The 25,332-nt window shown below is 39.1% G+C and overlaps 1 protein-coding gene and 1 pseudogene across 3 annotated transcripts in view; both read left to right on the top strand.

The window, feature by feature from the left end:
• TAF2 (TBP-associated factor 2) overlaps positions 1-22,256 on the top strand; it is a 42,721-nt gene extending 20,465 nt beyond the window's left edge. Inside the window, exons 15-25 of one of the 2 annotated variants that reach the window (XR_005509172.3) lie at positions 694-819; positions 898-954; positions 2,376-2,455; positions 2,556-2,598; positions 6,191-6,277; positions 12,579-12,668; positions 19,413-19,471; positions 19,615-19,705; positions 19,779-19,947; positions 20,022-20,200; positions 20,890-22,256. Coding sequence is in view for 1 of the 2 variants with exons in the window: in XM_039120549.3 (XP_038976477.3) it covers positions 694-819; positions 898-954; positions 2,376-2,455; positions 2,556-2,598; positions 6,191-6,277; positions 12,579-12,668; positions 19,413-19,471; positions 19,615-19,705; positions 19,779-19,947; positions 20,017-20,200; positions 20,890-21,967 (2,064 nt within the window). In the remaining variant the exon portion in view is untranslated. Of the gene's footprint in view, positions 1-693; positions 820-897; positions 955-2,375; positions 2,456-2,555; positions 2,599-6,190; positions 6,278-12,578; positions 12,669-19,412; positions 19,472-19,614; positions 19,706-19,778; positions 19,948-20,016; positions 20,201-20,889 lie in introns of both variants that reach the window. The other variant, XM_039120549.3, reaches the window with a different exon arrangement.
• On the top strand, positions 6,883-7,927 carry LOC149750944 (exportin-T pseudogene; annotated as a pseudogene). The gene is made up of 2 exons (XR_016399016.1): positions 6,883-6,956; positions 7,060-7,927. The product of XR_016399016.1 is annotated as an exportin-T pseudogene (transcript).
• Positions 22,257-25,332: the final 3,076 nt, after the last annotated feature.

Below are 25,332 nucleotides of genomic sequence, written 5' to 3'. Positions count from 1 at the left end.
TTGCGGCAATTAATTGTTGTTATTCAAAAAATGAATTTTATCTTTTTTCCTAGTAGCTTGTCGAACGATTTTATGTCAGCTGGCCTTTTACTTGGTCATGGATTGTCTGCGTAGTGTCTTTGACAGTTTGACTCGTTAGATATTTTTTTTTTTCACATTAGTTTTTTGGCAGACTCTCTGTATATTTCTAGTAGCTTGTGCTTCGTGTATTTCTCAGTTTCTGACCAAAAAGCTTCTAAATTTAGCAGTTTGTCAAATGTATGTTTTCAAGCTATAAACGAGAATAAGACTTTATGTTGGAAATAACTTTGTAGCGATGCTTTGTGTTTGCTTTTGAACTAGCCTTGCTTTTTTCGTCCTTTCTTTTTTCACTAGATATTATTATCACTTATTTGCTTATTTTGTTAGACCTATCATGTTTTGATCATGGTTTTCACTTTTTAGTACCGGACCACACTGGTTCGTACTAGGTGTACCAACTTGTACTAGTAGGGAGCCAATACTTGGTAGGCCCCTCGTGCTGAGTGTTGGTACCAAGAATTGAACTGTGCCCATATTGTACCAATTGGGTATTAGTACAGGTATTGAAACCGGTACTGAAAACCTTGGTTCTGATCAAAATGAAAGATATCAATTTGTCACTCTTCTTCCAATGTCTTATATAGGTTCTAAATTTTAAGTTGCTTTTGCCAGATCAATCAATTAGAGAAAGACAAGGATGTGGTTGCTCAGTCACAAGCAATTTCAATGTTGCAGAAACTACCCCAACTTTCTTTCTCTGTTGTTAATGCTCTTAATAGCTTCCTCAATGATTCAAAGGTTTTTACCCAACATTCAAATTAATAATCATTAATTTACTTGTGTTGCCTTTTACATGGTTAATACTATTTATGCCAGGCATTTTGGAGAGTCAGAATTGAAGCAGCATATGCGTTGGCGTATACGGCTTCTGAGGTAGCGCTTCATATATTTTAGAATGATCTTACTTATCACATGCTAGGCCTATGTTTAACTTGTGTTTCTTTTGAATTTTGGTTTCTTGACTTGTCTAAGAAAACTTATTTATATGCTTGACCTGGGCTTTCACATCACATGGTAGGTTGAAGTGATTGTGTCATGCAAAAGCATGTGAATTAAATGTACTATTTAGTTGATTAGAAACAAATATTATAAGGTTTTTTTTGGAGAGGAAGGGAGGGAGACCTACTCGCATTATAATTATGCAGGTCCAAGTACATGGGGATGCACCACCTAGTAATCGAATCTAGCTCCTCTGGTCTTTGAGCAGAGGTGTTAGTATGTAAGACATGTTAATGTTAAAAAGAGCATATTTTTTTTTTTCTTATTGTTACTATGCATAGGACAATCAGAGTTGCTAGAGTGATCAAGGGGTCTATGATTATAGAGTTGTGTCTAGTGTGGTTGTCCCAAGTGGTTATTAAAATTCTTTTTTTTGCATTACTTTAAATTCTATGTAAAATTGTATACATAGATGAAGTATAGTTCATCTGTTTTTCTTGGTAAAATTCTCTTCGTCAAACTTTACCATAATGTATTTGGGAAGAATTTAAGTTACCATACAATTTCATACAAGGTTTGCTAGACCATTACCGTGGGTCATAGTGGCCGATGACCAGTTTGCTATGGTACCGGTATGTACTGTACCAATGCAAGGTGTATCGAACTAGGGGAAGGGAGAGGGAGGAAGAGAGAAAGGGTGGGGGAGGGGCTTATGGAGTGGGGGGAGAGGGAGGAGGAAGAGAGAGAGGGAGGAGATGGAGGAGAGGGAGGAGAAGAGAGAGAGAGGGGGAGGGATGGAGAGAGGGGCTTACCTCATCGGCGGTGGTAGCTGAAAACCCTAACCCTAATCGTCGATCAAGTTTGGAGATGTCGGCAAGGGTCGCTATGGTGTTGATCGAGGGTGGTGACGTCATCTTCGGCATCGTTCAAGGGTGACGACGTTGTCTTCGATATCGTTCAAGGGCGATGACGTTGTCTTCGGCATTGTTCGAGGGCGATGATGTTGGTTGGCATCGAAGATGGAGGAGAGAGAGAGGGGAGAGAGACAGAGCAGTCGAAGCCTTCAGCCAGTGGGGGGTTTTTATAAGCCGCACTAGCCTGAACAGCTGAACCACCCCAATTTCTTGTCGGCTGGGTACGGGCTAGACTGCCTAGTTTGCGTCGGTTCAGCAAATGCTGATTGCGTATGCAATATTGATTAGGATTTAAAAGAATATTATGGGAAGTAACAAAATTACCCCTAGCTGATTAATTACTTTCAGTTATCCGTAAGAGTCTGACATTTATTAATTGCTCCACACAAACACTTTTAACATTGCCTTCATTTTAAGTTTTTCAGTGCTCCATTTCTCCAGGAAACAGATCTGGCTGGCTTACTCTATTTGATTAAATTTTATAAAAGTCGAAGATTTGATGCAGATATTGGATTACCTAGGTAAGGCTCCTTATGTTTCTTATTTCATGTTTGAAGTGTTTGGTAGCATCATGATGGGATAGATACATGTAACGTTTACATATCGCATTTACATTTACAGGCCAAACGACTTCCATGATGTTCCAGAGTACTTTGTTCTTGAGGTAATGCATTGAGGTAGGAATTGTTAGTATAACATAAAAAGTAGTATGTTGATTGTGGTACATGGCTGTGGTTTCTCATTAACACCTTTTGATTTGACATCCGGAATCGCATCCATAAAATGCTATTGAGGATTGATAGCTTGCGAAAAAAAATTTTGTGTTCCTATGGAATTTGTTGTGCTTTCTTACTGGCCCTCAGCAATCTTTTGTTTGATCTATAACACTGATGCTGTGGCATGATAACTGCATCATATCCCATGATAGGATGACATATTAATTCCATATTATCGTCATATGAAGGCCATTACCCATTTATGGTCCTGGCAATGTGGGTTCCTACGGACTGGGGATGGACTTAATCTATGGCATTTTTTGTTACAAAGTGGCTGTCCTAAGATTTGAACCTGTGCCATTGGGCTTGTCAGCCAAATTCTTTTACCATTGCGCCGAGGAATGGCCCCTCCATGTTTTCATCATGTAAGTGTGTCACAGTTAAACAATTTTTTTCCTTTGGTCATATTTGTATGTGAGGGCTCGAAATGGGGCCTTCACCTTGGCAGTAACTCATCATGGTCAAATGCTAACCGAGCTGATGCAGCATCACACAATGACTTTCCAAAAACCAAAATCCAATATGCTTAGAATCTTTATTCTCAACAAGAAGCCTTCTTGGGTTTCTTTAAACCCTATCTTTTTTTCTCATGTAAAACTTAGAGAAAGAGAGGGGAAAGGGAGAATATATTGAGAGTGAGGAGAGTAAGATGGACCGTGAGAAAGATGAGATGATATGGTTAAGGGGATGCCCTACCCTATCTATTTGCAAGTACAGGGGCACACTCTTATGTGGCTGTTCCTTCTGTAAACTAATTAGAAGGTGGTAAGGCACCTACGTCAGTGGTTGTCTCCCTTTCTCATGATAATTACGAGGGTGGGGCTAGTGGGCACTCCTACTAGAAGTTGCTGGCCCTGTTGTCTCCTGATTATGAGGAGAGGCAGTGTTCCCTGCAAAAACTTTTCCTCATAATTTTTTCTCACAAACAAGCCTATTAATGGGCCCTAAACAATCTTTCGCTCTAGTGGCATCAAAGGTCCAATTGGCCTAATTCACACCCTCTTCAACCTTCCTTGTGCCAAATAGGTGACTTTTCCTATATGTGGACTCTAGGTCCATCTTTAAGTGCATGCATGGGTTTCAGGACGAGCCAAATCATGTTTTGAGCATTTAAGATTTTGTAGATGGTCTAGCATTGGATTTTGATCAAAGTGCTATTAGGGTGTGCTTGTTTAAGTGTTAGAACCAAGAAGTGTCAGATCCAAGGTTTTATGTTTCAGCTAAAACAATTTCTTTCGGTTGAATGGATCATTTTTGGTCAAGACCAAACCGAAACTGGTCCCCTGTTTTGGGTTTTGATCAGTTTCAGGAGCATCATGTCGATTCAGTGAAAACCAACCAATTTCAGTCCAGTATTTGTGGTCTTGGCCTATTTCAGCTGAAACTAGCCATACGATCCTTTATTGAGTTTATTTTGGTGTCTACAGCTATAGTGTCGTCGCTTGTTCATTTATAAATATTGGGCTATATGGTATCATTTCTAATGATTGTCCTTTCTTCGTGAGTCAAAGGCAGAGAAAGATAGTAATTTTAACCCTTGACAAGCTGGCCAAGGTTCACCAAACCGATATCGATACCCATATCGGTTGGTGTCCGGTACGGTTCAGTACCAGTTCAAACCAAGTTGAACCGGATAGAACCGTCTGGTTCCTTCTTGTTCTGGCCGGTTTCGGCCCCGTAGGGGCCGGGGCCATTTTCTAAGGCCTAGCCGACCCGGTCGGGGCCGGAACCATTTTCTAAGGTTGAGCCAACCCGGTCGCTCGGTTCGGGCCGAACCGGCCGGTTCGGCTCGGTTTAGCTTTCCTTGGCTGAGGCATCCCAAAAAAACCCTATTGAAGTACTTTATAAAGACCAATATGAAACTAGATACAAGCATTGCAGAACAATAACATTCTCTTAAATAAAATAAATGTAATATCAAAGACTGCATGCTTTTGCTTTTTTAGCCGCTTAAATATTAAAATAATGCTCGAATTCAATGAGTTTTATTTTGATATTTCAACTGCAGTAAGGCAAATTACACACATTTGTCTACAGTAGGAAATAGTAGTATACTTAATTTTATTCATATGTAATATTAACTTCAATCTTGTAATTGTTGAAACTATTTAAATAAAGGACCTAGGTTACACAAAATGGTCTAAAATATTGTGTAATAATGTAATATTAACTTCATTTTTGGGGATAGAACTTGAAACTGATACTCCATAGGCATGGATGGAACTACCGAAATGGACATATTTTCTTTTGGGTGCACATTGGCTAATTTTTTTTTATAATTAAACAAGCAAAATTTTCTTGTAATTTCTCATATAATGTAAAATGCATTGTCGGGTTTTAGATGCATATCTATGTGCTTGATGTACTCATGATGATACATGTTAGAATGACTCATTGCGTTCTACTAATATTTTAATTCTCACTTGAACATTTACAGTTGATTTTAGCAATGTAAATCTTTTAAATCATGTTCTTAAAACTTAGGTTCGGTTTGTGGCCCGAAGTTTTACTATTTCTGTTGTTTCTGCTATAGTTCTGCTGATTGTGGTCTTAATTTTGATATGTAAATGTGAAATTTTTTTTGAAAAATAATTCAATTCAGTAACATAACTACCACATTAGAGTATAATATGTTGATTGCGGATAATCTAGCACAAACAGCGATGCCTTAGTATTAGATGTTGATACAATTAAAATGTTGTGTAAGAATGAATAGGGAAGTATGAATTGCAATGAGAGTAACTAAGAACAATATAAAGCCTCTGATAAGCATTAGGTTTCTAATTTTTAAAATTTGAAAATTCCTATTTATTAAAAAATGTTTAGTAAAATTAATACAAGAAATTAAGACAAGTTTATTACAAAATCCACATCATTTGTTACAGTACCCTCTATTATAAAGATTGTTATTTTGTATCGAAAAACATTTTCTGCTAGAAATAAAAGTTTCAAATATTCAAAGCAGCAATAAAAAGCCTTCAGCACAAAACATGCTCGAATGTTTCAAATATGTATGGTAACTATTATTTTCTTGTATATTAACATTAAATTTCTAATTTGAAAGTGCTATTTTTAGTTTTGAAGTAATTTCAGTGAAAAGAAAGTAGAAAATAGAACAAAGGGATGAGGAACCAAAACTTACTTCAGCTAATGCTACTCAGACAAGTTGATGTTTACAAAAGTATGGTTAATTTCTGATGTGTTTGAACTGGAATCATTCCAAAAGTTGATGTGTTTTAGTTTTAGCTGAAATTTCAAATCATTCTACATTTGACCTTTAATTTGTAGCCTTCAATGTCATAATTATGTTTGAAGATGGTTAATGAAATGATGGACTATTTTCTTGCAAATTTTTGCTGTACTTATTTGCTTGGTGCACTAAATAATCCATAGAATTATTTGATGATGCATTAAGTTCTTACAAATTGTGTTAGCAATGTGACAGAGCTTGTGTTAGCTTATTCTTCATTATCCTGTTAGGCCATCCCGCATGCAGTATCTTTGGTTAGAGCAGCGGACAAGAAAAGCCCAAGAGAAGCAATTGAATTTGTTTTACAGTTGCTGAAGGTAATTGAGAGAACTTACTGATGATAGATATTTTCTTTTCCTATATTTTATGAATCTTCTTTTGGCATTTGAAAATATTGTAAGATTAATCATGATAACAATTTGCCATTTTAGCATGTAATTATGCACTTCATTCAATTTTTTTCTCTTTTTTGTTATAATCTCTTTTGTTCGTCATTTCTTGCTGAAACTCTCATATGATAAGCGCTATACTGTGCCACTAACAGCTTTGTCCTGTTGATATGCCATCATATCGCCCATTGCCTTCATGAAAATATTTTGATGACAACAGAAAAGTCTCTTGATCCAATGATTCCATCTTTTATGGCTTCTTAATATTTTTTTTAGTATAAAGCAACAAAGTATTCCAATTTCCATGATCTCAACCTAGTCCCAAGTTCCACTATTGGTCCTTTGCCTTATTATCCATTAGGGCTGGAAGTGGGCCGGGCCGGGCCGGGCCACACCTCTACCCAAGCCCAGCCCGAAATTATTTTCCGGGCTTCGGGCCGGGCCTAGGCCCGAACAGTTTTACAGAAACTCGGCCCGAGCCCGGCCCGAGCCCAATTGGGCCAGCCCGATTGGACTAAACCACCGCCAAATCTCTTTCCGTTCCGCTCCCTGGCCGTCAAATCTCTTTCCTTCGCTTTGAATCTCTCCCTCGTCGCATTCCCCAGAGGTGGGTATTCCCAAACCACCGCCAATCTTTTTTTTATCCACTTAATCTTTTCAAAGATTAAACAAAGCTAACTCATTTGAGCTCTGGTTGTGTGGATTTCAAGGGGCGAATACCTTGACGGCGGTGGAGAGACCCAGGTCTTCGCGGAGGTCCATCGTGTGCGAGGCCGGTACTCTTGCCTTTCCCCCACCGACCTCCTCCTCCGCTCCTCCCTCCTCTCCCTCACCTCCGACTGCCCCTTCCCACCCTCATCCTCTTCCTTCCTCCGCAACAAGCTCGCTCAGGTCATCACCGCCCTCATCCGCTTCGAGTACCCCACCCTCTGGCCCTCCCCCTTCCTCCAACTCCTCCCCTGCATCCCATCCCCCGACCCTCTCGCTGTCGACATGTTCCCCCGCCGACCTCCTCCTTCTTCGCTCCTCCCTCCTCTCCCTCGCCTCCGACTGCCCCTTCCCACCCTCATCCCCTGCCTCCCATCCGCCGACCCTCTCGCTGTCGACATGTTCGCCCGCCTCCTCGCGGCCCTCGATGACGACCTCCTCAGCCAGGACCACCCCCGCTCCCCCGACGAGGCCGCTGCCACCTCCCGCATCAAGGACTCCATGCGCCTCCAGTGTGTCCCCCAGATCGCCCGCCACTGGTTCGACGTCGTCTCCCTCTACCGCTCCTCCGACCCCGACCTCGCCGCTGCCGCCCTCAACACCATGAAGCAGTACGTCTCCTGGATCGACATCGCCCTCGTCGCCAATGACCCCTTCATCCCCCTTCTCTTCGATCTCATTCTGGCTTGCTACTCCTTGGGCTGGAAGTGGGCTCGGGCTTGGGTCGGGCCCGGGCCGGGCCAATGAGATACCCGAGCCCGGCCCGAAATAGAAATGGGCTTAATTATTCAGCCCGAGCCCGACCCGAAATGCATTGGGCCTAGCCCATAGCCCGGCCCGCGGGCGGCCCGACCCGATGGGCTTCGGGCCGGCCCGAGCCCACTTCCAGCCCTATTATCCATAGGAAGAATGCCGAGATAATTGGATTCTATTTTTTTGCTATTTATTTATTATTCTTACGGAACTCAAAACTTGAGGAGACAATATTGGTAATATTCAACAATGCGATAATTCACTAGAGGGGCAATAGGCCAAAACATAAATTTAATATTACTATAATCTCTAAGTATTACATGTGAATGATTCACTATATTATTTTTATTTCTTTTTTTTTTTAACGATAAGATAGTATTGTGCCGCGAGTTCCCCGGACCTGCCCCTAGTGCAACCCCTCGTGAAAGGAGTGCCAATCAGCTGAGCTAACAGCTGTTGACATGACTTACTAATAATGAAATATCTCCAATTAAACTACATGTAGCCATATATTTGTTACCAGGGAAAAGCTCTCACAAGACTAGTAGTTTAGGCAAAATGAACAATGCTTGATTCGTCCTTTGGTGTCAAGTTGTCAACAGACAATCAAAGTTTCTAATGCCTGATCAAGCACTCTGATTTATATAAATCTAACTTGCTTGACCTGAATGCTTTGATGCTATGATTAGAGATTTGTTGGTCTCATGATCATGCCCAACAACCTTTTAACTTTGAGTTATAAACCAAGTTTTTTGGTCTCCATATAAGTTATTTTGAGCATTATCACATCGTTTATGCGAGCTGTTATTTTGTCTTACTATAAGATGAGTCATTGATCACAAGCAAATTTTGCGTTCCCCTTGTTTTCAACAGCTTGTACTTCGAACATCCCTCTGTTCTTATATGCTCATTTTGTTTAATTAGTTGTTGTCTAAGGTATCATGTTTAAAATCGGTGACCAACTTTATGGTGATTATTTGGTAATAACATAATGTCTAATTTAACAATATAGATGCTCTGGAATTTTTGAAATTGGCACTGTTTGGAAATCACAGTATTGGACAATGGAGATAACAAAATTAGGTAGACTGGCTTCATTTCAGTGGTAAGACCTCAAAGTTCAATCCTGTCATACAAGGCATATCTTTTAATGCATATGGGTGGAGCTTCTTTCTAATCAGTTCCAGTTGAGGATGTCAGCTCCACTAAATATGTTGACAAAAGCAGGGGCTTAGATATGTGCATGATTATTTGAGTGTCAAAGGACAGCCTTGAATTATGTATTTATTGAGTTTGTATTGTTGAGAAAACGTCTCTCCTCTACTCTTTTCTCTCCACTTCTTTTTAGTGCCTTCTTTTCCTCTCTCTCCCTTCTTTCTTTTTCCCCTTCTCTTCTCTTTCTTCATCTAGTCATCTCTTTTAGTTTGCTGAAATCTGAACCATATCCTGAAACTATATTATAGATCAATGCCAGCTCTTCCACTTTAATCCTAAAATCCTAAGAAAGCTCTTCCTAACACCAACACTATTCCCAAACCTGGGAAAGACCTAGAAAGCTTTTGTTTTTCCTTCAATCCACTAAATCCCTGTTTTCTGTGATGGGAAGCATGCATAAGGGGAGCAGAACCTTTAACTTCCTAATTATTAGGTCCACCAACACATAAGCAGGCCATTCCCTAAATTGTCCTGTGTCATATGTTGTTGTGGTTTCCCAAAGCAAGATTTTTTAATGGAAAGTCTTAATTGTTGCTTTATTCCATATCTTTAGAAGTTATCTCCTCAAGCAACTCCTTGGATGATCGAAGAGCTGCAATGGGAGGATTTTCATTTTGATTGTCTGAATTCTGACCCTGTTGTCCTATTGGACCTGATGTTTCTAGTGCCCTATTTGGGAAACAATCAAATTCCTTTATTCTCTCAAGGAATTTTCATTTCCTTATTGTTGTTCATAGGTTTGGAGAATCTTTATGTAATGAGCCATATCTTCTTGCCAAAGTGAGCTGTCTTTCTTGAAGGGGCGCCTATTATTGAGCTTAATCAACTGGTTCGTAAATTGGTTATAAGCACTCATCACAAGGACACAAAAGATGCTTGCCTTAATATTTTTAGGAAACGTTTATACATATAGAGACATCCTCCAAGATAAATGCATTGGCCTTTTGTTTTAATATTGGAACTAACTAGATGGAGCAATGGTTAGAATCAAGGCTTGAAGTGCTGAGTGTACCAGCTCCGTACTGGCGACTGGTGCAGGGTGCCACCTGGATTGCCAACTGATCCGATACTGCTCAGTACATCTTTTTTCTTTTTTCTTTCCCCACTCATTTGAACCAGTCCTGTACCAGCCGGTGCTCGGTATGGGCCTATACCTTGATTTTTAAATCATTGGTTGTGATCCCTTACATTCATCTTCATCAATGGGCCCTTACTAGTTTCTCAATAAAGCAACAATCAACTAAGACATGCTCCTTCAGCGCACTTTTTGTTTCATTATTTGTTACTTTCTTGATGAAATACCTTTTTTTTTATCTTGATGGAAGTTGATGTTGCAAAGTGTCATTTTGCTTGTGACATAGTAAGAATGGCTTTTCTGTTTAGACTTAAATTTTTGTAGTGATTTAAATTTCTTAGAAAATTTTGAACCGTGCTGCGATTATTGACAGCAATCCCATAATGATGGGATAATGATAGTTTTGGTTTGATCTTGTTTCCTTTTTAAAATTAATTTCCTAATAATATGTACAAGAACCTTATAATATGGTATTCATTTCCATTGGTCAAGGTTCGGAATTTTGGTCGAAATCGAAGTGTTTCAGTTGAAACAGATTGGTTTTTGTTGAAACTGATATATAAACTGCTTGAGTTTCTTCAGTTTCTGCTGAAACTAATCACATTAAGCAAAACTGACATATACAATGCTGAAAGCCTTCTGACATGAAGTAATACAAAATGTGACCTGACATGAACCATCTTTGTGGCCAAGTCACAGGTTACTGGTGTGAGTGAGCTCACTTTGCTTTCTTCTTTTAAATCCCTTTCCCGTCCCTGTAATTCCTGATTTCTAGGTCCCAAATGCCCCTTTATTTCTTCAAGATGAGTAGAAGTGAATTAAGAATAGAGAGGAAGAAGAGAAGGAGAAGGCTCCTTCATGGATCATCTTTTCCCTACCGAATCAACTGAAAAAGAAGAGGTGAAAAAAGGAAGAAGGGGAAGAGGGTCTAGCTAACAAGGCCACTTTTTCTTTCAAATGTTGCCAGCGCTCTTTGCAGATCTAGCAATGGCAGCCCTCATCCTCAGCGCTTCTCCTAAGATAGAGAGGAGAGATCTCAAGCGGGAATCTGACCCCCTTTATTTTTTCTTTTCCCTTTTTTAACCGATTAATGTGTGCAGAATTGGGTGGACAAGATGGTTCAAATGGTTGAACTGCCTGGTTCAACAAGTTGAGCAGGTGCTTGGGAAATCATAGGTTCTGATGCAACCCAACCGCATTAGCTGCTCAGTGAGCAATCAAGCTGGTCAACTCATTTGAAATTTAAAATGGCTGTTTCAATTACTACTACTACTTCTGCTACTACTACTGTTTGTTGAAACTTGGCATCCCTTGTCCGTTCAGTCCAGATTGGCGCTAGTAATTTTCCTTCTGAATAAAGCATTTTTTTTAACTAACATCTGTGCCCTTTGGGAGGGTGGTTCTTTGGAATAAGATCCCTTTTACACCAAAACAGTTATCTACTAAAAGTATCTCCTGTTTCAATTATATTACCATTCAATAATTTTTAAAGCTCAATGGCCTTTTGCAGCATTTGCAGTTGTAAGTTCTGTTTTAGGTTTGTTTATATGGTTATGTTTCTTAAATTTGAAGTTCCCACTGAACTTTCATTTAATGAACTTTTCTATCTGGCATGCAATGCAGCTTTCGTTTAATGAACTTTTCTATCTGGCACACAATGCGGCTTTCATTTACTGAATTTTTCTATCTGGTACACAATGCATTACTGGAATGATTAGATTATCAATCATATCCCATTGTTACACTTTATACAATACCTTTCCACGATTAAGATATCAAATTGTTTTATTTTATAAGGCAATTACTATCATGGTTGAAGTCCCTTTTATGTGTTTTACACCAAGAAATATGTGGAGATACTCTTAATCCAGCTGCAGAAGCAAGATTGTGGGCACATTTATTTACCAACTGTCTATTAAGCAAATTATGGCTATCAAATTAGGTTTTGAATTAGGAGATGATGCCAAATGGAGTGGTGCTACACTCAATGTTGAAAAGAAGCATTCATTCATACTAAAACTTACTCCTCAAGACTGTAGGACACCTCAAAGCAACCTGAAGAAAAAACACTGAAAAGCTAAAGATAAACAACAGAAGAACTGCTATGGAGGACTCTTTTGTGGAAGAAGTGTCCGTACAAGGGAATCCTTTGTGGTGGAATCTTACATGGAGAAGGATTCCTATGTGTTGGAGCCCCCCCCATTGTCATCTGGGATGTTCCAACCATTATGTAATTTTTAATTGCCAATAATACCTGTTATAGTTATATCCATGCATATTATCAAGTTTATGATAATTGAACTCAGGATTTGTCGTTCTTCTATCTGACCTTTGAAAGAACTCTTTTTTTTCTTTCATTTGAAACAATTTGTTTTATTGATCTTGTTGATTCTGTCAGTGCTTGCCATAGGTTTAGTCCTCCCCCCTTTTCTCTCTCTGTGTATGCGTGTTAAATACTTTCCTTTTCTTCCTTTTCAGTACAACGATAACAACGGGAACCCCTATTCAGATGTCTACTGGCTTGCTGCATTGGTTCAGTCCATAGGTGAACTTGAATTTGGTCAGCAGGTTTGTCTAGACAGTCATAATATTTGCATCTAGCATTTCCGTTTTTTCATATTTTAGCTTGTTTCCTACGGTTGATGTGTTGTGTGCAGATTAAACATCTGGTCATTTTCTTATATTTATGAGTTTTCCATGCTGTTCTTTAGTTACATGATCGATTTTGTCCCACATAAAAAATATTATCAACTATTAAATTCTGCTTAGTTTATCTGTATTTATTAAATGGTTTTTTATTCACAGAAGGCTTTAATGAGGAAATATTGGATCAGCTTGTCCTTTGGTTACCTTTCTACTCAATTTGCATAGTATGTGTACCATACATGCATGTTATATAAATTTACAGCACACATGATAAATTAGTGTTTAAGTTTTGCATGGTGAATTAATGATTTATAATACATGGAATGCATAAACATTTTAGGAATTAAAAAGTTATAAATTTACAGTGAGCTTTACATATTATATATGTGTTGTATGTGTCTGTAAATCATTAATTCATGCTGAGAGGAATAACTCAATTTGCAATGCATGTTAAGAGAAACATGGATATCTGTGATCGCCCGAGAAATTATGAAATTTTCTATTATTTACATGATAAACATATTCCTACTTTCTTATCGGTCTCTCTCTCTCTAGGCCAAAACTTTAGAAGTCTAACCAAAGGGATGTATTGATTAAAGTTGAGTCTATAAAGAAAGGAGAGACATAAGTGGATTGGTGAGGTGGGAAAGGGCTGATGGCCATATGTGGGCCTTAGCTCAGAATTGTTGTGCGAAAGACCTACTGACCTGATGTGGCTAAACTTGGATGCTTTCACATTACAGGTATTTTCGACATGCATTGCACAAGGTTTATTCAAAAGAAGTGTCGCATAGATGGCTTTGAAATAAAGTTGGGTCATGAGCATCTGGCCACAAAATGCCTGATATTGGGAGCATTGGCATTTAAATATACTGTTAAACATATGAATATGTATATGTATGTATCTATTCATCTGGTATAGTGCGTACTATGTATGTAGTATTATATGCCTTTAGTGACATGTCAGAATGGAGAACCCTTTATAATATTAATATGGTTGTAGGAAACTGATATATGATAAGTTCTGGTGGAGGGTCTACTTGGGTATTTAAGGTTCAGTATTGATTTTTCAGCTTGATGGAATGCATTGTTAAAATCTATTTTTGTTTAAAATCCAACTTTGAAGTTAAAAATCTTAATAGTTGGTTGATAGGACTTGTCACCAAAGAGCAGGAATAAGGGGTCAAATGGGAACTTCTGTGGTTTTTATGAAAGAATTCGAAAAATTTAAGGCATACCGAAGTTTGGCTGAAAACATGAGTTTCATTTTGAAGTTGAAAAAAGAATGCTATGTTTAGGAAAACAACTAAATTAAATATGTTGGACAATCCTGGAAAACGGGGACTGAAGGTTTTTTTTTTTTTTTTTGGGGGGGGGGGGGGGGGTAAAAAGCTAAATTACTGCTGAAGCTTGAAAAATATTGCACTTTCATCATTGCATCTTACCATAACAATAATCTTCTCCAAGAAAAAAGAAAACTGGCGATTTCATGAAGGTCTTGTCTGGATTCTTTGAAATATGAGAGTATGGGGACATTACTCTAATATTTCAGGACTCCAGAATAAAAGTTTGCAATTTGGTGTTCATCTGATGTTTTTGAAGTGAGGAAATACCATGATTGTATCCCTGTACCGGAGTAGAAAAATAATGCACTATGATCTCTGCAAAACTTTCCATTATTATTTGAGAGGCATGTGCTCGCTCCTTTCCATCCTCTCACTTATTCTTCAATGAGCTAGTTCCCTCCCTTTCTCCATGCCATCTAGCTGAACTTCATCCCAGTGCAGCTCTTTGCTGCCGAAGATGGCAACAGCGGCAGCTCCAGCAATGCTGGATTACCCTGATGCTTCACTCGTGCTCTACCTCCAGCCAACCCCAAGCTTCACTCATGACCTATCAACGGCCTAGACCAAGGCTCTGCTCCTAGCTCATCATTGGCCTAGAACCTTCGGCTGTGCCCCCGTGTTTTCCTTGCATCCATCTAACCTGATCTGAATCTTAGTCTAGCGCACCATTGACATCATTTGTGCCAACCCAATCCCCTAAATCCACCTAGTTTCCTCCACCATTGTTGACTGGACCACCACTGTAATCATTTGTCTCCTCTATCATCAGTTGCCACCATCATTACCACCTCCGGCACCATTACCAGCTCCACCAACACCACCATCTCCATCATCTCCTTAACCATCATCATCACTGCCACCTCTATCACTTTAAATGCTGCCACCTTGACCTGCAGAATAAACAAATACCATTGTAGATTACAAAGAAACAGAAATTTTTTGATGAATTTGTTTAATGTTTGTTTCATGATCTTATAACTTATATTAAATTGTGATTGCAGAATTTTTTTTTCTGTAAAATTTATTACAAACATCTAGACATTGGAATAGGATGTAAACTGGAGTAAATTTGGAGTATACGCTTGTTGCATCCCTCCATTTCTTGATTTTTTAAATTCTCCAGTATTTTTTCCCTATCCATCCAAACAGGGCCTAAGACTATTACATAAGATCTAATTGTGTGAAGTTCATTTTGTTCTGTAGATAGGCTTAAATCTTATCCCTAGACTCTTCCATAATTTCTGAATCTGCAGCCAAAGGACTTGTTAAATGTACCAATAATTGCAAAATTCAAACTCTCATGAATGCCAACATATAAAGGCATCAAATTACTTCAAATGCAATACTGGAATCAACTACACCTAATATTGGACCTCTAAACACTCATTCTTCACATAAGAGTTCCTTTGGCAAAGTTCTCTCCCTTGCTCAGGTTTCTGCCGAAATGTCCTTTTCTCCACTATTCTAAACCTCAGTTTCCCAAAATCTTTACTGTGACCTGAGGTTTGCTTACAGGTCAACTATGGGGCATCCTAGAACCCTTTACAACCTTTAGAAGTAGCCTCCTAACATTGTTAGGGGGCTCTTAAATTAGTATGCAGGTCCAGAAGCTGTTTAGGTTATTCACACTCCTGGAAATATTTCATTTTGCCCTATTTTCTGTCAAAAGACAGTAAGATAATAAGCCAACCTATTCTCTAATTTCCTCAACCATTAGGCCCATCTATATGATTGTAGGCCATCCCAAAATGGTCCTGCATCAGAATGTCTGCATCCAATTTTCATCAAATGAGCCAGCACAGCCCATCTCGGGCCAGGTCATTTAGTTCTAACTTTAAGCTGAGTACATGGATGCCTAGACTGCATTTTAAACGTTGGTAACCAAACCAAACTCCAAATTCTTCTGAGATTAAAAAGAGTATAGAAAAAAGGAATAGATATTTCACATTGCACTATTCTGCAAGCAAAAGCTATTGCAAGGTCTGCTTGCTATTTCTTTTAATAAGGTTTTGAGAAGTGTTAAACTGCTATGGTAATGAATTATAAATCACTCTTTGGAGTTACAGAAAGAGATATTACAGAATATTAAAAGAAAATGATGACAACTTTTATGCTTAAGAGGTCAATAATGGAGCCTGTTTTCTTCCTTAAGGCAATTGATGGAAAGATGCAGGGAAATGACAAATGAGTCTGCTATGAACTTTATTTACTTCATTTTTTTTGTGAAGGAAAATGATGGGGCCTGCATCCATTTCATTAAGAGATTGAATTCAGACTAAGTACAGCCAAGCAGGGGCAGGAAGAAGCATGGACATAATGAAGAATTAAGACAGAGGGGAAGGTGGGAGAAAGTCATAGGTTCAGGAGTGGCTGAAAAGGAGTTGTGTGGATTGCTTGGAAGACTCTTTCCTTCTAATCTAGTCTAAATGCAGAAAGCCAACTTGTTACCTGTGCCCCTTGTGCTCAAACTGTCTTCTATGTTTCCCCTACAATGTTTTTGCCTGGTGAGAAAACTCTTGTATCCTGTTCCTTCCAGAGAGTTCAGAGCAGAGGGAGACCAGCACATCCTATATTATACATTTGTTTTCCTGACATTCTGTTCTCCCCAATCATTCCATATATCTGTTATGTTAATCCTCTCTCCAGATGCCCTAGCATCAGACGACTGTGGAGTGGGTTGTTTTGATGAAACTGCATTTGAAGAATATTTTTCCTTCCATCTTGTGCTGTATCTGACATAAAGTGAAAATAGGATCTCCTGTATGTTCCATTGAGCTAGATTTTAGTCAGAAGCCTATTCCTAGAGAGAAAATCCTGACCCTTAAGAGTGCCTTGATTGCCCAAATTGATTTATCAGTTTTACACATAACCCTTTCCTGATTTATGAGAGTATTGGTTATTTTGAATGAATAAATACAATTTTTCCTGGTTGCCATATAATGGAGTTGGCTGTTCCACAATTCTAACCTCTTTTAGGAGGGTATGCAATTTGCATGCTTCCTCTGCTCATTTCATGGTGGGTTCTTGGTCGAAGGATAACCCCAAGCTTTTGCCATCCCAAAAATCTGTGAATCTTGCATCTCTATCTGAAGCAGCTTGGAACAAGTTTAGGAAGCTGGATTGAAGAGTGCATTCACATCCCACCTGTCACTTCATAATTTGATGTGTTCCATTTCCAAGATTAAAACAGCTGCTTACAAGGAATCTATCTCTGATCTTTCCTATACCTTTCCATAAGTGAGAACCCCTGGTACCATGAACCTCTAACAATTCTGTGGCTAATCTGTTGTGAGCATATCTTGCTATGAACTTTATAGACTTTGAGGAAGCAATAAGTTAGGATAAAGATAGATGTGCATAAATAATACAATAAAATTATTTAAGGACATATTCCTTGGGGCAATAACAAGCGTGGTGTTATTGGAATGACCTGTCTTTCAAGTCAACTATGAGCTTGCACCAATAATCAGCTCTATGCTTTTATTTTAGATGTTATAAATGAATTTACTGGTGATATTTGAGAGGATGTACCATGGTGTGTGTTATTTGCAGACATAGGCCCTGTTTGGGGGAGCTTTTAGAGGGCCAAAAAGTGCTTTTAGCTTTTTTAGATAAAAAATGGTGTTTGGTAAAATTTTCGGAAAGCTGTTTTAGCTTTTGCGGGAAGCTGAAAACAGCTTTTGGGGAGAAGCTCCAATTTGGAGCTTTCCGAAAATGCTGTTTTCAGCTTTGTCGGGAAGCTATTTTTTTGGACCAAAATACCCTCATTTAAATCACACTTTTCCCCCCAAAACTCTTATCTCGCCTCTTCCTTTCTCCCTTTCTCTCTCAATCTTCTTCTTCCTTTCTCTTTATTTATTAGAGAGATAAATGGTCATTAGAATGATAAAAAATTAATTTACACTAATAATTATAATATTTTATATATTTATTATTGTATTATACTATAAATATTATATTATATTATATTATATCATAATACATCGAACTGTTATGTTAAATAATTTAATATTATATTAAATTATTATTCTATAATACATAATGTTATAGTACTATATTATAATAATATTATATTACATTATATTAATATTATACTATATCATATATTTATGTATTAATACATATTATATTTTATTATGCTCTATTATATAATACTGGTAATGTCCTTTATGGTCATTTTGTCACACAAAAGTACTTTCTCTGTTTAACAAACACATGTTAAAGTGCCACAGCACTTTAGTAATGTAGTTACCAAACAGCAAACAGCTTTTTATAAACGCTCTACTTCCAACAGCTCTACTTCCAAAAGCTCTACTACTAACAGCTCCCCCAAACAGGGCCATATTTGTTATGATTGACAGAAAGAGAAAAAGGATAAATGCTACCATGGATTTATGGAAGAAAGCTTAGAGGATAAGGGCTTAAAGTCGGAAGAACAAAAACAGAGTATATAAAATTCAATTTTAGTGTCAGAAACGAAGTTGAGACCCTGATCATAATTGATGGACAAAAAAATTCAGTGTTTCACTTAATTATTTTTAGGATGTGCTATGCAGAAGACTAAAGTGGTAGATGAAGACATATTCTAGATTTAGAGTACGGTGGATGAACTAGAGGTGCTTCCTGACTGTTATGTGACTGACACATACCATGTCAACTTTAAGGTAAGTTTTATAAAAGGGAAATAAGATTTACTTTGTTTATGGTTTGAAATAGTGGACTTTTCATAGCCCAAGAAAAAGGATGAATGCAGCAGTAATGAGAATGATGTATATATGGTAAAATAAACAAGGATAGAATTAGAAACAAGGATATGAGAGTAGTTGTAGGAGTTAAAATTAGTTCAGGATGAAGCGAATTGAGATCAGTTGAAATGGTATAGGCATGTAGAACAACAAGGCCCTTCTGTGAAGGGGTCTGTCAAAAGGATTTTTAAAAGAGGAGTTGATGTCACATGAGAACTGTGAGAAAGGATTTGGAAATATTGTAGTGACTCTAGAGATATAGCTCAATTAGTTGGGACCTTGATGGTTGTAGGGGTAAATGCGTTATCAGTCTGCATCCTTGGTGCGGAAAGCTATCCAAATGCCAATGAAAAAGGTCTCAAAATATTAGAAAAAATGTTCTCGAAGATAATATGAAAGATTATCTTCAGCCTTTTATCAATTATAAAATCATGAATGATGTATAGTTATATATACTGCTAGAAATGTTGCTTGATGAAATTGGTGTTCTCCTTTCTATGTGTGTATTTTGAGGGTGTTCTCCTTTCTATATGTGTACAGTTATTATATATCGGTTTCTATATGTGTATTTTCAGGGTGTTCTCCTTTTGTCGTCTCTTCTCAAGCACATAGATCGGCTCCTACAATTTGACAGGTGTGTCCAAGTTCATTTGTTGTGTGTCAAGAAATGAATAATGTAGCATGAGAACTTGCTGCTTTAAACTACCCAAGATTACATTGATTGTTTATGAAGTCATTTAAAAACCTCTCAGTTGTTTCCTATCTTGCTTCTATCAGCCTTATGCCCAGTTATAATGGGATCTTGACCATAAGCTGCATTCGCACCCTTGCACAGATTGCATTGAAGATGTCAACCTCTATACCTCTTGTAAGCAGTCTTTTGTCTTACTAACATTTTTTTTTTTATTTTTTTGCATTATATGACCATTTTGTTGCTTCAGGATCGCATTCGTGAACTTATCAAACCATTTCGGAACATCATGATAACATCATGGAAAGTTCGAATGGAAGCAAGCAAGATACTTCTGGATCTGGAGTTCTATTGTAAAGGTCTTGATGCAGCTTTGTGCTTGTTCATGAAGTTCTTAGAGGAAGAGCCATCTTTTCGAGGTGTGACATTATTCAGATCTTTCATTGTTATAAATTAAATAAATTATGCTAACATAACACTACTTACAGGACAGGTGAAGCTGGCTATGCATGTTATGCATTTATGTCAAGTAAATGTTGAATCTCAAATCGATAATGATATAGGTTGTCCAACTCTTGTTGCTTTACTTCATCTGCTTGCAAGCAGAAAAGCGTTCAACAATGTCTTCCTTAGGCACCATTTGTTCTGCATTTTGCAGGTTGTTGCCGGGAGGTAAGGAACATTTCCTGCTTGTCCATTTTCCTTCTTTGTCGAGTATACTAGTAGTATGTATTAATTGTTCCAGTAGATGGCTAATCCAGAGAGAACTGAATTACTCCTCCAGAAGGGTTCAGAAGCTAACATGAAATAGTGCAGAATCATTTAATAATTTTTTTCCTTTTAGCAAACTAGCCTTCAAACTAAAGCAATTATAATTGATATTTGTTGCTTAAATTGTGAAGTGCGAAACTCACGAAGCAATAAGATAAATACATTAAGCATTTTATTCTACAAATTTGTTACCAGAAAACCTTTGTTGCATAAATTAAGTTTTTGATTGTGTCCAATTTCATGTTTCTGTACTTTTGTAACTGGAGAATGCTGTTAATGGTCCACTTAGATAAGATTCTTGCATTTTCTGTAATGCACTATGGTTTGGCGTGAGTTTAGGATATAGTGGCATGAGTTTGCTTATTAAAACTTTCAATATTAATAAATTCTTAAATAAAAAAATGTTAAAAGATTCGGGCGTGCTCCTTTTTTTTTTTCAAAGGTTGCATATTCTGTATCTTTATTCCTTTTTTTTTTTTTTGCTCATATGGATTTGAGAAAGAATTGAAAAATTAGCAGTAAGAGGAAAGATGATTCTGGCAGTATTAATTTCAACTGTTCATGTTGACAATACTGTTTGTCATTCTCAGGTGTCCAACACTCTATGGTGTTCCAAAAATTAAAGTACATCCAGTGGTGGCTGCAGAAACTTGTACTGAACAGCTGCTTAGGCCTGGATCCCTAAAGCTAAAGATATCAAGACCTCAGGAACCTCTCATGGATACAAACCTCTCTGATGCTCTGCCCATTACAGAGTCTGCCAAGGATGCTGAACCTGTTTCTAATGTGCTGCCTATTGCAGAGACTGCCAAGGAAACCGATACTGTTTCGAATTGCAGCGAAAGAAAAAATGTTGTAAAGATCAGGGTTAAGCAACCTGCATCATCCAGTAAAGCAGATGATGTTGATCGTCAGATGGACCACTCTCGAGGTGCACCAAATGAAGCTGAATTGGGCCCATGCAGTTCTGTATCTGTAGATGCACCAACAAGAGGAGCAAATGAGCCGTTGAATGTGCGCAATCGAAACAATGAAGAGGTTAACTCTTCTCATGATCATGAATCTAGGATGACTGCAAGCATTGGTAGTGCAAAATTGGTTTCCAAAGATGAGATTGGCAAGGAATTGCAGTGTACAGCTGACTCAAGATTAGATGTGCTTTCCAAGGATCAGTTATCTCCTGTCATCAATGTAAGTGATGGAGAGGCAGTTGCCCATAAAACTAGTAGTCTTCAAACCTTTTCTATTGGCAGGCATGATGGAGATGGAACTCTATTGCCGATGGATGATCAGGAGGCAAAAGAGAAAAGGAAGAAGGATAAGAAAGACAAGGAAAAAAAGCGAAAACGAGAGGATAAAGCAAACAAAAAAGATGACCCAGAGTATCTGGAGAGGAAGCGTCTGAAGAAGGAGAAGAAAAGGATGGAGAAAGAGTCGGCAAAGATTCAGAAGGGTGAAGAAAGGACTCTGCGTGGTTTGCAAAACGCAGCAAAACCAGTAGAATCACAAGTAGCACTTGCTATTGGGGAGTCTAAGAAGGCAGACCAAAGTGTCGACCGTCATGTTTCAAAAAGTAGAGAAACGACGAGCGATAATGCACAAAGCAGCTCGGCACCCAAAGTAAGGATTAAAATTAAAAGTCGAGTTTTGGAAACTTCTAATCATTGAATGGCACCATGCGGCACATAAAAGAGAATGTACAGAGTCAAAGGACTGATGAGGATTCTGCGTATCAGTTTTCCTCCTCGGTTTAGGGTTTTGGTCCAAATTCTTCGACACCGATATTTTTCAGGTGTGGAGGAGGACATAAGCATTTAAATTGGCTTCACTGGATGTGGGGCAAGGTTGTAGTTTTGTAAGTGAATATTTACCTTTAAAAAAGCTGTATCATTTATTTTGATATTCAACTTTCCGGAATGGTTGAAAATCCTGTCCCTTTTTTTCTGTTCTCCTTCAAGTCTGCTGTTCAGTTGAAGTTTATAGTAGCGAACAAATTCAGTTTGGCTGAATCCAGTTTCTTGAATATCAAGCAAAAATAGAGATATGCTCTGTGTTTGCTTCAACGCCAAATTTGGGAAATCGTTATCGTGGACCACTGGTTCGACTGCAATATAACTGAAGGTCCAGCTTCCCTTCTCCCCTTCCTTGAACTAGGATAAGAGTCCAGTTCAAATTAGTGCCAGGTGTGGATTCGAGTCCGGGTCAACGGAAATCCTACTACTAGATTGACATGGTTGACAGCATGGTAGATTGAGAATTGCACTGGAAAGACTATGCTATGCCTCCAGGATCAATGGGCACAAAAATTTTCTCAATGGAAGGTTTGAAAGATAACTGTTGTGCAAATGAAAATCCATCATATAAAGTAGAGGAGATAATCAGCAGCCACGCTCCTATTCAGAATGACACGTAGCCTCCCATCTCGATGCATGCTCAATCCTACTTGGATTTGCCCTTGTTAGAGTTTCTTCAGAAAAAACCCTGACAAAAAGAAAAACCCTAGCCACTAAGGTGGTAGCCCAGTTGGAACGGGGCGTTTGCTTCCAACCAAGTGGTTCCAGGTTCGAAATGCACGGGCGTCGATTAAATTCGGGGACCGGATGCCCCACGCCTGGACACGGGGTCTGGAAGCGCTACTGGTCGGCTGGTAGCCTGGGTGGTGCCAGGTGTGACGTACTCACACAGATGGTCGGGTCGGATAACTGAGCCGGCCCACGGGTGGGGAGGGTATGAGTAAAATAGGTTGGGGTGCCCAACACACGACTCGGTCTACCTGCATCGAACATTCTCCTGGCGGGGTGGGGGCCCAGTGGTCGGGGCTGCTACGCGGGGGTGAGCTTGTCCCTTCCTCCCCTCTTCCCCTTTTTTTTTCAGCAAAAAAAAAAAAAAAAAAAAAAGAAAAACCCTAACCCTTAACCCTTGTATTTATAGGAGTCATAAAAAGGGTTGGCTAAAGTTTGGTGGGGCTCCTTATGTGTCGAGCCACTCTCGTTCTCACATAAGAGAGAGAGAGGGTCGAACGCATTAAAGGGAGTCAACCCCCTCTTTCCCTCATACATAAGAGAGTGGCTTGCTCCCCTAGAGTAGGCCTGGTACTTGCTTCTTCAGTGATTGGCCTGGTAGGGGCCTGATGATGGACCTAAGCATTGAGCCCCAAAACCCTTTATAATTGGGTTCTATACGTACACATAAGCAAATGGTCCATACTAGTGTCTCGGTATCAACATATCAAGCATAAAGACATCTGTTACATGGATCGGGATTGTACCTTTCCTGTAAAAGAAGCATTTACCTTTCTTCACATGAATCTACCATTGGATCACCCATTGCATAGGTCTCAAACAACCTGAACTCCATTATTCATCCGTTGGCACATCTCAAAGTAGCTAGTAGATAATCTAATGGTAGATTCGTACGAAGGAAGGTAAATATTTTTTTAATGCGAAAGATATATCTCTGACCATGTTACATAGCTCATCGGACCAATGAAACTTTTTCAAAATCTCAACATGCTACAAAAAATCCTCCGCAATCTCTCAGAAACCAAACCAATGAATTTGCACCTATATGCACAGCCTAGCATCCTTCCTAGTTGCATGCACTGGTTTGGAATATGCAAAATCACGTGCAGGGCATGTGGGAGTGTGCTAGTAGGCTAGATATGGAATACAAATCAAAGGGGTATAAGTGTACGAATAATCAACTTACATGACCTACATATCTATAGTTGTAAGGGACCTAGGAAAGTATTATTACAACGAAACTCCTAATATTAGAATATTATGAGATGTATCCTTTTGTGTGATAGCATGATTAATTGCAACTCTCTCCATAACATACAATAACTTAGAGTTAATCCCTGAGAAAAGGATATAACACTATCAAACCTAATGTCGCTGAGTCCGAGCCGAGGTCTGAGCGCAGCTTAAATGGCCCTGAGGTCGGTTGGAGACTAGCTAAGCAAGCTGGCTGAAGTGCAGGAGGGATGTAGGCTCCGAGGGTGATGATGCGTGGGTGTGTGTTAAAATCGCAGACTTAAGGTCAGGCTCATATTATGAGGTATTTATTCTTACTCCAGAGGAAGTGGACCTCATCCTAGCTCAGCATTTTGTTTCCTCTGAGTTCACCTTTGAGCTCATTGGCCCCAACGTATGGATGACTAGTCCTTCTCCTTCTCAGCTCGGCCTGTGTGAAGAAACTCTGAGGGCCGAGATGAGACTGCCTCTTCAGCCTTTCTTTGTTTAGTTGATGAGGACTAATAACCTCATTCCGACCCAACTGGTGCCGAACTCCTAGCAGGTCCTCGTCGGCTTTCTGTCCCTTTGTCTCCTCTAGAATATGTGGGTCTAGATTTTCCTCTTTCGGGGTGCTTCACTCTGAAGAGGAATCCTCGGAAAGCAACTGGTGGTACTTCTTTCTTTAGAAAGACCACCAATTGATCCGAGACACTCCCTCCTCCATCCACGGATGGAAAGAGAGGTTTTTCTTTATTTTTTTCGAGCAACCATGATAGTTTGAAACCATATGGAGAATGCCCTGGAGGGATCTAAATTGGCCTCTGAGGTTGTTTGGTGACGATCAAGGGGCCTTGGACAAGTTCCTAAAGTTTCGTTCAAAGATTTTTGCCCTATAGGAGTTGTTGTCTGAGGAGATGTTGATCAACATCGGTCTGAGCCCGGCCGACCCTCAAGGGAAGCTCCTCCTGAATTTTCTCTATCCTTTCACCTTGATGTTGTGGGCTGACTTTATCTTTAGTTTGCAACTCTTGCCGCTATGAATACCAATCTCACGCTGATTCGCGAGAGGAGAAAGATGAAGAAGAGATTGGTCACAGTCGTTGCGGGTGAGGCCTCTCAAAGAAAAAAGTCGACGGGGGAGTCCTCGGCCCATATTGCCGAGGCTACTATTGAGGTTGGGGAATGCCGAGCTCGAGCTTAGCAACTCTTTTCAGTGATAGACTTCTCAGGCCCGGACAATGATGATGGTAGTGAAGGCAGCGACGCTGATAGTGGCGACAGAGGAGACAAAGTTGG

Source organism: Phoenix dactylifera, chromosome 18 (genome assembly GCF_051530095.1).
Source record: "Phoenix dactylifera cultivar Ajwa chromosome 18, Ajwa_hap1_PhDact_Kaust_v1.1, whole genome shotgun sequence".
In the NCBI taxonomy this organism is placed as follows: domain Eukaryota; kingdom Viridiplantae; phylum Streptophyta; class Magnoliopsida; order Arecales; family Arecaceae; genus Phoenix; species Phoenix dactylifera.
The sequence above is the reverse complement of the archived record's forward strand: the minus strand, read 5'-3'. Positions and strand labels throughout refer to the sequence as shown.